Source organism: Telopea speciosissima, chromosome 3 (assembly GCF_018873765.1).
Source record: "Telopea speciosissima isolate NSW1024214 ecotype Mountain lineage chromosome 3, Tspe_v1, whole genome shotgun sequence".
Classification (NCBI taxonomy): domain Eukaryota; kingdom Viridiplantae; phylum Streptophyta; class Magnoliopsida; order Proteales; family Proteaceae; genus Telopea; species Telopea speciosissima.
In genome coordinates this window covers 28385857-28402482 of record NC_057918.1, presented here as the reverse complement: position 1 = coordinate 28402482, position 16626 = coordinate 28385857, and the positions used below count along the sequence as shown (strand labels likewise).

Sequence of the window (16626 nt, the reverse complement as noted above, 5' to 3'; positions counted from 1 at the left end):
TGTAGCCTGAGTCCATCATTTGCCCTCCTAACACACACCCCCATCCCTCTTCTGGATTGAGAGACTTACCAGAACCATGAGTAGGCTGGCCAACTTGAACTTCCCCTATAATGAAGGTACCTGTAAAGTAGTATAATAATCTCTTCGAAACTTCTTGAGGCATAAATATCAGCAGACAGAGAAACCCTCATCTCACTTCTGCTGCTAGCATCTGAGAGAGAAAAGTGAAACAATCAAACAACAAAGCATGGAAGGTTGCACTTCCTTCTTAACCATATTGATTATATCTTTATATTAGATGCCAATGATGGCAACAGTCTATGTATAGCATGGACAATGTACAAAATGAGGTCAATCACAATTATAACATAGATTCATTACATTTTCGCTAGCAAGTCCATGAAGGAGACATATATAGGTCAGCTAGAACTCTTCATTTCACCAAAAAAATCCCATAAAGCTGAGGAAATGCATAAGCTGTTTGTCTTAACGGTATCTTCCTGGGATGGCCTCATCAACTTCAAGCCCAACTAAATTATGCAGCCACCACAGGATCAAAAAGACATCAGTCGTCATCCTCTGAGTTAAAATCCCTCACCTTCACATCAGCATCCTCTCCCCACTGTATGCAGTTGTCAATCTGTGACAATACATACTGTACACTGTACAGGTAACAAAACAAGTACATTAATGTAACTGGTACAAAGTGCATAGAAGTCATGTGAGAGACAGGAAACTACAGGAAACTACGAAAATAGAAAATATGTATTTACTCAGAGCCATGTGAGAAGGAAAATAGCTGAAAAGTTCTTTCAAATATTTAATAAATAAAATAAAATTAAAACATAAAACACGAGTTGATACTAACAATGATTTACATAAATGGAAAATTAAAATTTTAAAAAATATAAACAGAACACACCACTTTAATATTGCAAAGTAATTATTAAATTCTTTATATTACATTTACACAAAACCTCATTTGATGCCATGTTCTCAAATTAAGTTATTTTTTCAGGACTTGAGAGAAAGGAGGATAAATTCTTTGTATGAGGGCTTCAAGAACTTTTTAAGGAAAGAGAGTATGCAAAAGTACAATGTTTAGAAAGTAGAAAGAGAATTTGAAGATACAAATCACAGAAACAATATTGTAAGAACAGACGTGTGTCAAGACTAATACACTGGAAGTTTTAGTTTTTTGGCAATTGAGTCTTCATTTAGGCTTAAAATAGAGGTTATTTAAGAAGAATTTTTTTTTTATGAAATATTTAAGAAGAATGTTGTAAGCATGGTATTAGGTAGAGATTAGAACAGAATTTTGCCCTTTTTTAATACATTAACATCTCTTCAATTAACCCAGGGGAGGGGTGGGGGGGGGGGAAGAGAGAGAGAGAGAGAGAGCGCCTAAGCCCTAAAATTTGTGTTATCCAATGATCCAGTCATCCAAAATTAAAGGCGAAATTAATTGGAACCACAAATATTACCCATAGAAATCTTTATAGAAGCTATAGAAACAAAAGCATTGGACGTTAGAAGATAGAAACTACTGGTTGACAAGTATTTAGTGTGGATGAGGTCCGATTTTGCCAAAACATCTACAAGACGAGAGCCTTTTACAAGTTGGATCCAACAGTACTAGAACCCAATCCACACGCGACAACTTTTGATCCCTACAACCAATATGGGCCTATCTCTCTTGTATCACCAAATGCTATATAATCACATGTCTGGCCAAACATACAACTTTTAACAAGATAAAATGAACAGAGAGAAAAGAATACCTGTTTTCCTTTCTCAAGTCCAGAGGCACAAAGCTGACCATGCTATATTCATCAACTTGAAAACATAACATTTAAATAATAAATAATATGCAAACCTTGCAGTAAGTTCTATGAAAGTAATCAATATATTTTTAGCACTGGTCTAGCTTGCAGCAATTCCTCTCCTAAAAACTTGACAACTACTCATCCGCTACCAAGGCAGGCTAGCAATAACAACAATGATGACAATATTACAACCACACACATAATGGCTTCCACAAATTATCCCCCCCACCGCGGTTTGGGGTACTCAAGACTGTATTCCTTCAAAACTCACTGATTCAATCAAAATCTTATTTAGCTTTTCAAACTGAGGAGCCATCTGTTAATTCAACTCTGATAGCAGAAACCACAGTTCTGGATTTAGGTAGCTATAAGCAGACCAAATAAAGAATGATAGGTATACCAACAGAGACACATGTAGAAAGCAAAAGTGCGGAATGAAGAATAACTCACTCGTCAATATCCTTCTTATTTGTAACAAGGTCCATTTTGGAGAGAATATTGACATGAGGCACTTCAAGCTGAACCATAGCCGAAAGTGATGACATGCATCCACTAATGAATTTGGCCACATCCGTCATGAACTAATACATGAGAGAAGTCAAAACCTTCAGATATTACTAAAGATTAAAACATTTCAAAAGATCCAAGGGAGAGGGAAGAAAAGTTGATGAAGCTGCAACAGCAGAAAACTAATACGAACCTGTGAATCAAGCAAGTACACACCACAAACATTGAAGTTCTTTCGTCTCAAATGGTCCACAAAGTTTCGAATCACTGTAACATGTGAAAAGAGTTCTATCTGGCCTGTAAAATGTTTAGAGAAAACCATAATAATATGTTCAAATTTGCATCCCCCCAATCCCAACCCCAAAAAATAATAAGGCTCAGTTACAAAAGGTATTAATAAGCTTCCATACTTCCATCTACAATCAAATCCTATTACTAGTTTTTTGAAGCAATGGAAATTTTGACTACGATATTCAATTAATCTCGTATCAGTGCACTAATAAATCACACTTGTAGACAGCTGGGCAGGGCAAGAACAGGTCCAGCAGAAGAAACAGATATCTCCCAAAAAGTAGACCAGAAGAATACTGAGAATGGCTATTGAAATTTTTTTTCCTTTTGGTAAATAAAATGCTAGGGAAAATTGACTTAATTTAGTATGTTTTTTGATACATTCATCCATTTATCATATTTGTAAATCCGTCATAACAAAGTCCCATATTTAGCTACATAGTACCCTCAGCATTCCTTAATCATTGACTTGCTTTTGAAATCATGTAAGGAAATATTCATATAGGCAAGAGCACAAGTACTCCCCCACATAATAAACCAAACAGTCCCAAAACTAGGGTTCCTTTCACCTCTAGAATATTTTGAATACATTTTTAATCACTCCCTTAAATGGTTTCTCTCTACATGATGGTGTGACAAGTCATAGCTAGCTCATGTTTCCATCACTCTCCTCTGATCCCTCTGCTTCCTTTTTTTTCCCCCCCTTTTTCCATCATCTAATGCTTGCAAAGTATTAGAAAGGAATAGAGTATTTGTGAAAAGCAGGCCTTGGTGCAACGGCAAAGGTTGCTCCATTGTGACCAAGTGGTCACGGGTTCGAATCTGGAAACAGCATCTCTGCTAAAGCAGGGGTAAGGCTGCATACATTATGACCCTTCCTGGATCCCACAGTGGTGGGAGCCTCGTGCACTGGGTACGCCCTTTTTAGAGTATTTGTGGAAATATTTATTAACGGCTCATATGGATACAACAGGATATATTTCTGCTAAGTATCTTGTAATGCTTCATTACTAAGACGTTGATTGGCATTTACTATTGGGTTTTTTTCACGTACCCCCCCTGAGGTTTGACGTAATTATGGAAAAATCCCTCAGTTCTAAAAAATGCTGCATGCCCCCCTGAGGTTCTTAACAGTTAACATATTCCCCCTTTCCATTAGTCTAGGTCTAACAGTGTTAAAATCAAGGGGTGAACTGACAAAAATGCCCTTACAAGAAAAATACAAAACAAACCTGCAACTCATCTTCCCCAAACGATTTGGGGAAGATGAGTTGCAGGTATCCTTGTAGGGAACACCATGGACCGAGATTTGTGAGAGGCTGGTCAAACCTTGAAGACTTCTGCAGTCATTTGCTTGAAATTGGACTGACTTTTACCAAATCTCCAAACAAGACGAAGAAAACCGATGAGCTAGCAACGAACAGAGACCAAGGCTGTTAGAAGAAACTTGGCCATTTTGATAAGTTCTCCACTTCTCCTTCAGAATTGCTTCTCTTATTCTGGAGTTGGGACTTGGGAGCTCACAGAGACTTGCTCTGTTAATTAACTCTGAGATACTTATATATATATACACAGAAACACAAACAGATGTCAGATGGGGACCTAGCTACGAACGTGTGCTTGCATTAATGGAAATTTCCTTTCTGTTAGATTCTCAGGAAGAAACCTCTGTCATGATTTGTTTAAGTTGGGGTTGTTGGATGTAAAGGAAATCTGAAGGTGATTGCACGTGGATTCCTTATGTTTTATTGCCAATACAACTAAGCTTTCAAGAGGGGAGCAAGATCCCTTACATGTTTCTATGTTACTTTGAGATCATCTAATTAATTAATATCTCCATTTATGTGGAGATGAAAACCAAAGAAAAAAAAATGCTCTTCCCTGCAATTTGTATCGAACATAAGCTGACAAAGTTCTTATTTTATCAAGCTGGAAAAGGAGTAGATCAGTAGGGAGTGATCAAAGTGAAGCACAGATGAGCTTAGAGACAACCGATATTAAACATAGAGATTCTGCTGGGTTGTCTGTGAGGATTCCCATTTGAATTTCCACTGAGACGATCAAACAGAATGGATTTTATTACTGCAGGTCCAACAATGATGGTCCAAGAACCGATCTGGGCGGAGGAGTTGCAGGTGGAAGATTAAACTCTAATCGATTCAGGTGGTGGTGATTCTTCGTTGAAGGGCACGATTGGGGAAGATGACCAGGAGGAACGAAAGCAAAGGAGAAGATGAGATTTGGGATTTTCCCCCAAATTTCAAACCCTAAAAGCAAAGGGTAGAATGGTTTTCATTCCCAACTAGGAGGGGTATTTTTGTCACTTCATCCCATACTTTTAACGTTATTAGTCCTAGACTAACAGAATGGGGGAATATGTTAACTGTTAAGAACCTTTGGGGAGCACGCAGCATTTTTTAAAACTGAGGGATTTTTCCATAATTACATCAAACCTCAGGGGGGGTACGTGAAAAAAACCCTATATTTAAATATTTCTTTTCCTTAAGTCTCCTTTAATTTAACATTAAATCTTTTCATAGATTTATCCTCTATGGTCATGTCCTTGTTTCTTAATTTCAGGAGGTTGTTGTGTCTTGCTGATGCAGACAAATCATAAAAAATGGGCTTATTTTAGAGGAAATAAGTCTTGGGTTGGGTTACATATGTGTTGGGCCTTAGGCCCAATGAGTTGCAACATAGTTGTCACGGCGTCCAGGCAATCCAAGGTGGTGAAGAGGATCCAAAAGCAAGGTGACACCAACTAGGCGATCAAGGCATCCAAGTCGCCCGCCTAGCGACCAAGGTGCCTGGATGCCTAGGCGTTGCTTAGGCAATGCCTTGACAACTATGAGTTGCACTTCTAATTGGCACTGCTGTGTATGGCAACGTTTCTGTTCCAAACTAGTATTTTTTTAGTCAGAAATATTTTTTTGTGTTTCCGTTAATTTGGAATACTTCTGTTCCAACAAATGTTGTATAGTAAAACTAGAAAAAAAAGTGTCTTTCTCCACTAAAAAACGAACAGAAACACGTGCAGAATGCATATTAACAAAAGTATATCTTCTGTTCAGTGGTGATGGTGGTGGCGGTAGTGGGGGTGGCAGTGGGGGTGGCAGTGGCGTCGGAGAGTTGAGACTCGTATAAGTTGGGTCTTTTTTTTACCCAATTTTGTTTCTGTTTTTTAGAAACCACTTTCAATATGTTTCTCAAATGACCAAAAAATGTGTTTTTTACCGGTTCATTCCCCCCCCCCCCAAAAAAAAAAAGGCTAGAGGTCACATACATGTTCTGTTCCGAATGTATTCCAAAAAAACACAAAAACACCAGAAATGTTTTTTTTTTTCAACGTTGCCATACAGACCCTAAATGGGCCAAATTATGCGTAGGAATATAGGATTAGTTGTGGGGTCTTTTAGAAGTCTAATTTCTTTCTTTTTTTCCATTATAATGTTCATCCTAGATTAAGAATATTATATTCTAGTCTGAGTTGATTATCTTTTTCTTATTGATTGTTAAGTCTTTAGGTCAGTTTAGAGATTTTTTTTGTTGGATGATGTAATGGAAAAGATTAGAGCTTTCCTATTGGTTGGATGATGTAAGAGCTCTAATTACTCAATAACAAGTTTCAAAGAGAAGCTATAAATATATGTATTGGCCATAGGCCCTCCCCTTGATTTTAAGAAATAAAGCAATCACTCTTTTTCTTTTTTTGAATTTGGATATGTGGATTCAGAGCTATCTCTGTTGATTCACAGGTGTTTACCTGATGGATTTAGGGTGTACTAAGGCGGATTTCTTAGTGGAAGAGTGGATTCTCTTCACACACTTTAGAGGGTTCCTAGCCCAAGTTTTAAGTGGATTCTTAATCTGTTTATCCTTCTATTTCTCTATCTACCCTTCTATCTTTCAATCAAGTTACAGGACCGATCAGCCACCTTTTTTCTGTTGCCTGTGAAATCTCTGGTTGCTATTCTGATTCTGTTTCTGTATCTCTATAGTTGCGGAACTGTTTTACTTTCAAATCTGGTATATTAGTTTCTGTTTAGTTGGTCTTTTGTCTACAAACAGCCAGCCCAGTCGTCGTCACCCTGACTTCAGGATTGAGTAGTTCATACCCTGCGACTATACTGATTTACCAGATTTCTTAATCTCATCTACTTATTAGTTTCTGATTTATGTTACTGGGTTTGACTCTTAATTATATCAGATTTACTCGACTCTGGATACTGTTTTGAATCCCTGAGTTATTCTGATCAATTAACAGTTCTGTTTCTTGCTTTGCCAATTCCATGTCAAAGTAGGATTCTTCCTCCTCTGCTACTGAATTCTGTTCAAACTCTGCAGGAATATTCTACCATGAGAAGTTCAAGAACAGACCATTCAACCTGTTTTTTGATCCAATCTGAGTTTTCTTTGCTGAATTATAGAATATGTCATTTGACTGTTCTAATTTGATTCTGTTCAAGCTAAGTTCCTGCTGGATTTTCCTTCATTACTGGCACTTTTTGCCCATGTTGCCACGACAATTTTGTCCGTGTCCATAGTTCATGGACCAAAGCAAATACCTACCCACCAACATGCCCACACAAAAAGGAGAAACCAAAGCTTCCATCAAAGAGAAACCAATTTGACTTCTAAGATTTGTATGAGTTACAGAATTATGTTTTAAAGACACTTCTAGAGCTTAAAACCACTAGGAATTTTTTATCCAGAGTTCCTGCACTAGTAGAACTACAAGTGCATAGACATATCTACAGTCACGACACACTCCAAAACTAAACAAACAAAGCCTGGCACCTCACTTCAATGCCGGGTTAGGTTACGGTGTGATTCACCCAACCCAACCTAAATGTTCGGTCAGATGGCTCAGATCCCATCTTAGTTGGAATAGCAATTGATGGTGAACGAGTAAACATACCAAATCCTACGGTAAAATATGCATACATGAAGGCAAAGAAAGGGCAGATATCATCCCAGTCTAGTTAATATGTAGAAGCTTGGTTCATAACAAACTAACAAGCTACCATTATGTTGGGCGATAGTTTGACTAACTACAACTGACTAAATTACCTGGGCAGTCAAAATCCAGGTAGTCATCATCCAAGTAATTGTCTAATTCTTCTGCAAACCAATCATCCAAATTTTCTTCAAGGTGTCTGAAGATAGTGATCTAAGGCAAAACATATTGATGGAAAAGAAGGCATGTATGTCGTTCATTTAGCCAACAATTAAACAATGTAACGTTAGTGAACTAAAAGGTCAAGGGATGCCTGGAAAAATATTAAATTTCATCATTGCTCTCATATGACAACATTAACTACGGCATGCGTTGGAGTTAACAGCAAAAAAGACATGATATTGTGCAGGCAGAGAGTCCCTACAATATCCATGAAACTAGTTGTAGGAATTACAAAATCACTAAGGTTGCTCTAGAAAAACAACAATAATTAGCTCCAGAATAACACATGAACCCCAAACGAGAAAAGGATACTCCATGCAGTAAATAAGACCACCATTTGGACCTAAACCAAGTTCTTCCATAACATCGTCCAAAGAAATGAGTTCCCTTACATCTGGCAGAAAATTTTTCAGCTCTCCGAAATTAGCCATTGATAAAATTGAAAGTATAAAGAATAACAGAATGAACTGCACAATTACCCATCGCCACAGGATAGTTGAAACTTTCTGCTGCTGGATCTAGATTCACGATGTGGATTGTCCATCCAACGGTAACACAATGTTGGTACAAGCTAGAACAGCAAGTTGACTGATTGAAAATGTAAAAAGGAACAAAGCAACCCATCAATACATAAATATGCCATGTAAGAAACATCCAAAGACATCTCAATTTTCTTAAGTACAAGATTGGAGGTTAAACTGTTAAAGCACCATTTTCTGTCAAAGTAGAACAAAGAAACAGATTAAAAAAAGGTTAAAAGAAACAAATCAACCCATCAATACATACATACGACATGTAAGAAACATCCATAGATATCTCAATTTTCTTAAGGAAGTACAAGATTCTGAACCCAAAAGAGAGGGGGGGGTTAAAGCACCATTAGAAACGGATTCAAATGAAAAACTACAGTGCAGAGTAAAGAACAATTACTACAAGCACATAAAAAACATAGCTCTGGTAAAAAATTAATCACCTTTCCACTTCCGGCAGGATCAATAACTAGCTGTGCATAACCCATGATAGCTCTCCAAATTGCCCTATCAGTAAACTATAGAGGTGCGGAGAAAATTGAAAAATTGAAGTGACCCAAGAACTGCCACAGCAGCATATGCAGTACACCAAACAACAGCTGCGAACAAGAATTTCAGGAAAGCAGGATACGCCATATGCACCAGAAAGAGATGAACATAATAGACGTGCTGGACCACACACAGAAAACATCCTTAGTTCTAGCATTCAAATCTAAGAAAAAAGCAATCCATTATCATAGAAACTTCTCTTTTCCCCAGGTAAAGAGGAGAGCAGAAACATCCACCTATACGGTATTAGGAGAACTCAGATGAAATTTAGAAGGGAAGAGAGTGGACATAAAAAAAAAAAGAGTTTGGAAATGAAGAAAACAAGGTCAGCATTTGCTTACGTTTCAACTTGTTTTCGTTTATAAACATGGGAACGCTATTAGGCTTCTGTTTCTAGAACAGAAACAGTATTTGTCGAATGAAAATTCCATTCCAATCGGAGTCAAAGGACTCCTCACTCAAGAACTACCACTGCTTTCATCGTCAATTGGAGAGAGAAAGAGGAGGGAAGGAATACCTGTCGAGGATTTTACTTGTTCTCCTTCTTCGTCGTACGAGACTGAAAAGCAACCAAATTGCAAAACACTGGGATTAGGGCTCCCAATAATAAATAATTAACTGCATAGAAGGAAGTTGAAACACAGCCGAATACAAAAATTGATGCTTACCTGCGACGCTTAAACGAAGATAGTTTGATTCCCAATTACCGGCATAGCTTTCTCCCCGATCCGCGGAAGATATACAAACTTCTAGGCACAAGTTCGGCGTAAATTCGCAATTCCTGAGGGAATTTGGAAATCTTTTGAGCCTGGAGGTTTGAAAGTGACACTGATGACCAAACAGCCGCGGGCGTTGGCTCTCTCGCTTGAGTCGCTTCTATCACCATATTTCAAAGGAACCGCGACGAAGATGTGAATTGTAGTGGTGTCAACTGGTCGGTTCGGCCTGGTTTTGTCGGACTGAATCGGTTTTGGGTCTGAGAATGAAAGACCAAAAACAAACCATTAAGGAACTTCGGCTTTCAGCCTGTTTCAATTCGATACCTTTTCGGTTTATTTCATTTTTTAAATATCGGGTTAATTGTTTAGATCGGGGTTTTTTCGGACTTGAACCACAATGAAGTATTATACTTATAAGGGTAAATTACACGTCACCTTTTGGTTTTCAAACAAAACTTAGATCACTCCTTGATTTTTGAAAAAACTCAAATCACCCCCTGATTTAGAACCCTAATATGACAAATTAGTCTCTACCATTAGTTTTATGCTGTTAAGTGATGATGTCAGCCAGTTAAATAAATTTAAATCCCTAACTACCCTTGACCAATGTTGAAGATGAAGGAAGGCTAGTATTGTAAATTTAATTCTAATGTTTTACTATAAAGGTAAAATAGTCATTTCACACCAATAACTAACAGCAGACTAACATTGTTACTATAGACGGGGGTGATTTGAGTTTTTTCAAAAACCAGGGGGTGATCTAAGTTTCGTTTAAAAACTAGGGGTGACGTGTAATTTTCGCTATTCATAACCTATAGTGAGGAAAGATTCGATAAAAATACTTTAAATCATCTTCCCCAAGTCAAACAACTAAACGACCAGGAATAAGGACATTGATTTGATGTATTCATATTGTACTTGGAACAAAGAGAAATAAATTGTAAACAAAAGATAACTAGTATTGAAATCAATGGATAAATATAGTTTGTAACAAAATTATTGTAGTTTATAATTGTAAGGGAAAGATAATAAATATTGAAATCAATGGATAACTACTCAATGAGAAGATAACTAATATTAAAATTACAAAATGAACCCTACTATAAAATCATTCATTTAGTTGACCAACTAATTTTGTATAGAGAACAAATAAATCAATGGAAGCATTGTTTTTGTTTTTTGGGGTCTACTATCTAAGCATGTAGACGATGATGTATATTTTGTGCATTGGAAGCATTGTTACAAATCACTTTCCTTATTCATAATCTCATACTCCTTGATTTGTAACAATTCCCCCTAACCAAAAATTTTCTCAATAATGTTGAAATCAACGAATAATCAATTCACATATTTATAAGCTCAAACTCAATGATTTTTTTTTCTTCCGATTTTCATTCGATTCATTATTCATTCTGAATAATGATCGGTTCGATGCGATTTGGTTTTCAGTTGGTCCCATCATACCCTAGTCCAAAACCAATCTGATAAGGATCAATTTGGTGCAAGTTTTTCAGTTGTTTTACTAGTTCAAACTAGTTTGGACACTCCTAATCAAGGGATGTGTGTTCCTTGGCCGATTTGGGCTTGATTTCAGGGTGTCAGTTAAACCCAGTCCAATCCTAATATCAAGTCATCAAAAATCAACATTAAGCCACACCAAGTCATAAAAAATCAACATTAAGTCATCAAAAATCAACATTAAACCACATTAAGTCATCACAAATCAACATAGAACTAGAAGACAGCAAAACTGAAGAAGCAAGCTATTGGAAGTTTAAAACAATCAAAATATACATTTGTTTTAAACTTCTCTTGATTTAGAGATGTTTATGTTCTTTGAGAAGTTTTACTAGTCAAATGACTTTTTTTTTACAAGAGACGTTTTGTAGTTAGAACACAAAACCAGCTTTCCAATAAATCTAAGATTGCTTATATTTGATTTATATTGAAGGAGTTATGTTCCGATCAAAACTTTTTTTTTATGATAAAAAACAAAAAATATATTAAGAAACAAACGTTTTTACAATATTCCCAGTTCCGTTATGTATAGCCTGGGAGGCTATACCTTCTAAATAAAGTTATGTTCTGGTCAAAACTTTATTTGATGTACGCTAATGCTGTAAAAAATCGCTATGAATGAAAATATTTTTTTTATATCTCAAAACAAATGAATATTTTACTGCTCTTTTGGCTTTTAACAATGTTTTACCATATTAAGATTTATAAAATTTTTAGGTTTGAGAAAAACTCCAGCATTAGAAAGTTAAAAATTTCACCGACCGTAAAAAATTTAATTTTTGTTCTTGAACTTGGGGGTTGACTTTTTATCCTTTTGAAATTTGATTTGTTAACTGTTTTTATCGATTTCAAATATGGGGTATTTGTTCATTTGTGAAAAATATCTTAAGTAAATAAAATAACAAATATAAAAACATTTACTTAAGGCAGCAATCGCCTAGGCCCCCAAAAAACCGCCTAGACACCTAGGCGACACCTTGACAACGGACATGGAATTTGAAATTCCAATCCTAGCCTAGCTTGTCAGCTTAGTCCAACCCGTCACAACCCAAAAAGTTTGTCCCAAAATGTATATATATTCACTAAGGCCTCATTGGATAGCAAGGGGTGTGTGGTGGATAGTTGTGGGGATGGGTTCCACGTGTTGGTGAGGTAGACGATAAAAAATGGCAAAATGGGAAGAAAATTATCGTAAATTATCTTGACATGGGGAGGTGTCACCCTTGACTTCGTGGTAAGGTCTTCAATTGTTGATAGAAAATAATATGGATCGAATCGAAGAGAAGTAACAACGGTTATTCCATATATCGTCTTAAACATGAGTTCAGTTCGGTTAGTGACTTTGATGCTTAATGATCATTGTAATGTTGGATTATTGTTTCACATATCCCCTCATCGTATTGCTAGAATAATTGATAAAGTCTCAATTAAAAGGCTTTCCTCTTTGAATGATGGTTGGTTCTGGCTTTTAATTCGTAACGGTAGATTGACCACTCGTCTTATTGTTAAGTTCCTTCTAGAAAATAACATGCAATGTCAACGTAATTATGCAAATAAAGGTTTTTGGAGAGTTCTATTGAAGCCTAAATTCCATCCTCGTTTTAAATTGTTCGTGTGGAAAGTAATAATTGAAGGGGTTATGACTAAAGATAAACTTGTTATGGAGGTTGTTGCGTCGAGAAATCCACAAGTTGTCCTCTTGCCTTGTAACCTGCAAAGAAGGGTAGGATAAGCGCCAGAGAGCCGGTTTGCACCAATGGGGGACTCTCCAATGCCTAAGTCAGATCTCTTCGAGCAACAATTGAATATATTCAAGATGGATTGTATGTGTTTATACCAGAGTATATATAGGAATCGTGGCCAACTGAGGCGGTTATGGAGAGAGTCTCTAGTATGGTGACTTTTACCTTTGGTAAGTGCATCATCAGCAGAGTCCTCCTAGGAGTGTGATCCTTGATTTGTCGGGATTGTTGGACGCACCAAGCGCTTCCTTAAAAAGATAGACTAAGGGAAGATTACTATATGCCAACGTGGCATATTGAGTTGTTTTTAAGAGGTTCCATATTGGGATAGGTCACGAGAGTGGACCAGTATCCTTGATTTACTATGAGAGTATGTCTATTTGATCACGTGACAAGATCTAATTGTAGTTATATTTGGGTATAACAGAGGTAGATCCCTTATGTCCTTTAAGTAAGTTGGAGCATCTTTTTTATATCTTGTACTCTTGCAAAACACATTTGGATGGCAAGGTCAATGGGAATTCGCACTGAATACCTCTTTTCCTCTTCTCTTTTTGAGTTAATTGTATCTTTCGTTTCTCCTCCAACTCTTTCAAATGTTGTTAAAAGTCGTATATTTTGTTTGTCTCAATTATAACTATATACTTCCTATAGTCTAACCAGAATAGAAGTATATTGGGAGAATGTTTTCTTCGTGGGACATAGGGGCCACGCCCACACACAACAGGGGCTGAAATGACCCATGCCCCCATGTATGGCGGAAATTTCGCCCCCTTTTGTGCCACCCTGTGCGTCCTCATTGGCTGGTGCGCATGGCGTGGCCCCTGCAACCACCCAGAAAACAACGTTCCTTTTCAAAATCATATTCCCTCCCCCACTGGGGGTCATGTGCATTTATAAATGGGTTTTTGATCTTGATGTTTTTCTTCCACCCTCAAAATGTTGTTCTTCACCAACTCAAACTGATTTTGTCTCTGTCTGGGTATCAGGCAATGGATTTTGTGGATTGCCCAATTATTATTTGCGATAATTGATTCAACCTGACTATAAACATTGTTGGTTGGACTGTTCTTTGTTTGTTTAGATCCTAATTTCATTTTGTCTATATGAGTTATGGTTTTACAGGGGACTTGTTGGAATTAAAGCCCAGGAGTATCCCTTGGGGTTTACAATAGGCACTAGCAGAAGGAATTCAAAGACTTGAGGTTTGGACTAATAGTGTGAAACTGACTGAGTGGTTGTCGCAAGGGAAGTGAGATAGGTGGAACTAGTTGTAACTTTTTACTTAAAAGATTAGCTCCATTTTGGTTTGGGGTTTTGCGAAATCGAATCAACCTTAGAAAATCGGATCAAAATCGAACTCAAACCAAATCGGAGCGAAAACTGTTGCAACCTTATTGGATTGGTTTTGAACTCACCCATTCTCACATCGAAACTAAGCCCAAACTGACCAATTTACACGCTACCACCACCACACCCCTAATCCTCTATTACCCTCCTTGCAACCCTCCTTCCTTGCATTGCTACTCTCCCTCAACACACCAACCCACCTCTGCCTTTCTTCTTCTCCGTGAAACCCCTCCTATCGTGCACCTTCGACCCACCCTCCTCGTTTCCAAATTTCGAATGTTAACAATGGGAATTAATATTTCTCTCTTTCTCTCATCTATTTGATTTGGGAAGCGGACAATGCTGACTCAGATCATAAACCAACTCGCCAGTGCAGTTCAATTTTCCAACTACGAGTCTGCACATTCTCTTTTACTATTTATTGATTGTTGTAGTAATTGATGAGTTGTGGAGTTAGGGCTGGGGGAGTTGCAGAGAACAAGGATGAGACAGATGGGGAGAGGGGGTAATAGAAGGTGGTGTGAGGGTGGAGATGAGAGAGATAGGGGGTAGAGAGGGGGAGGGGTTGATCGTGTTAGGACTTAGGACGAGCCTTTCATTTTTGTTCTTTTTTCAAAAAAAAAACAAAAGAAAAGGATTTCAATGTGTTTTTTAATCAACATTTGTGTTATTTAGTTTGATTCACTATAAGACTACTTTTGGTTGTCAAAAAATGAAAGGGAAAAATAAATAAATAACATAATAAGATAAAATAATGATAACACAATTATTAATTTATGTGTATAATTTTTTCTCAAATAAAAAAAAGTTTTTTTTTTGCAAGAGTTTTTTTGCACGGCACATGCACGGTCTGCATTAATTATTGTTAGATGAGCATTTATGCCCATTCACATTGACCATAAAGCCCCCCACACCTCGTATTGAATGAATGATGCATAGAATCTACCGTGCACGAACTCCTTTCTGTTTTTTTTTTTTAATTTTAAATTTTCTATCCATTTCTTTCCAATAAAACATAACCTAAAAAAAAATTTAGAAAAAATGAAGGGGGATTTACATCACTCTCTTATATTCACCCTATATTTATTAAAGTCCCCTACCTTTGGTTTGTTTTCTTATCTCCCAGAAAAGCAAAGTTTCACCTTCCCTTCTCCCCTAAAATTCTAAAATCACACATTACCCTTCTTTCCCAGTAACCCCTAATCGGCTATCCCATCACCCTAATTCTACCCTTGTCTCCCTTGTCCATGGTTGGTTCCCCACCCCGAGTCCCATCATCAGTTTGTATATCGCTCAAGAGTAGGGACAACAGTGGCTACCACTCCATCCATGCCACTCGAGCTTCATGACTGGTAGCAAAAACTCCAATGGATCCCAAAAAGTGGGTACGACAACCTCAACTGGTCAACTTTGGGATTGAGTTGCTACTTCTCCTTCAAAGAGTTGCAATAAGCGACGAAGAACATTGATCAGAAATCATTGATAGTTGTAGGAGGATTTGACAATATCTACTTAGGATAGTTGGATGATGGACCTAGGTGGTTGTGAAGCGAGGGAACCCTTAATTAGGGCGGGATCACAAAATTCCAAGGGGAGATCCAAATCTCGTAGAAACTGTGGCAAAGCACATAGTGTCCTTGATCTGTTGCAGTGACGAGAACTTGGATCTGATATTGGTGTATGAATACATGTCCAACAACCCATTGAGAGGCCAACTGTATGGGATGAACTTGCCATCGCTATCTTGGGAGCAAAGTTAGGAGATAAGCATAGGAGCGGCGCAAGGGATCATACACAGGGATGTGAAGACCACTAATGTCCTATTGGATGAAAACCTGATCGCCAAGTTGACTGACGTTGGGCTATTGAAGAATGCATCCACCATAGAGCAAACTCATGTGAGTAATGAGCACAATTGTGAAGAGGAGCTTCAACTACCTGGATCTAGAGTACTTCAAGACAACAACACTCGCTAAGTCTAATAACTCATTTGGGGTGGTACTGTTCGAGAGGCCCACCATTAACCCTGTACTCCATAGGGAGCAAGTGAACTTGGTAGAGTGGGCGATGCAGTGGAAGAGGAAGGGGCTGTTGGACAAGGTGATTGACCCCCACCTAGTTGAGTTGATCAACCCAAAGTCCATGAAGAAGTTTGTCGAGGTTGCCGAGAAGTGCTTGGCGTATTACAACGTGGACAGGCCATCCATGGGAGATGTGCTTTGGAATCTGGAGTACGTAAGCATCACAATTGTAGGAGGCTTTTTCCCAAGTGAAGATGGACGAGGAAAACAGAGCTGCGATAGAAGCTGCAACAACCATTGTTGCCCCATCCTTCTTTGGTAGACGAACCATTGATTGATCTACAAACCGAGTATGGGATGGAGGTGGGGACCTGGCCACGGACAAGGGCGACAA

General features: G+C 37.8%; 1 protein-coding gene across 2 annotated transcripts; it reads right to left on the bottom strand.

Moving 5' to 3' along the window:
• Positions 1-267: 267 nt before the first annotated feature.
• On the bottom strand, positions 268-9443 carry LOC122654327 (GPN-loop GTPase 3-like). 2 transcript variants are annotated; one of them, XM_043848375.1, is made up of 10 exons: positions 9400-9443; positions 8777-9002; positions 8283-8391; positions 8116-8197; positions 7695-7780; positions 2527-2630; positions 2277-2407; positions 2094-2191; positions 1782-1836; positions 268-662 (listed from the first exon to the last, which is right to left on the bottom strand). In XM_043848375.1, the coding sequence occupies exons 2-8, from the start codon at positions 8819-8821 to the stop codon at positions 2146-2148; spliced, it is 603 nt and encodes a 200-aa protein (XP_043704310.1). In that variant the 5' UTR covers positions 8822-9002; positions 9400-9443; the 3' UTR covers positions 268-662; positions 1782-1836; positions 2094-2145. The 2 variants fall into 2 exon arrangements, with proteins under 2 accessions (XP_043704310.1, XP_043704311.1); XM_043848376.1 differs by lacking the exon at positions 2094-2191 and having other exon boundaries at positions 1782-1837.
• Between the last annotated feature and the right edge of the window lie 7183 nt (positions 9444-16626).

What these genes read in the sequence shown, in the direction of transcription:
- LOC122654327 (XM_043848375.1), bottom strand. Translation starts at nt 8,821, where the DNA reads ATGGGTTATGCACAGCTAGTTATTGATCCTGCCGGAAGTGGAAAG. An exon ending in GGTCTTATTTACTGCATGGA is followed by an intron (nt 7,781 to 8,115) that starts GTATCCTTTTCT and finishes CACTATCTTCAG; the next exon opens with ACACCTTGAAGAAAATTTGG. An exon ending in AATAAGAAGGATATTGACGA is followed by an intron (nt 2,192 to 2,276) that starts GTGAGTTATTCT and finishes GTCTGCTTATAG; the next exon opens with CTACCTAAATCCAGAACTGT.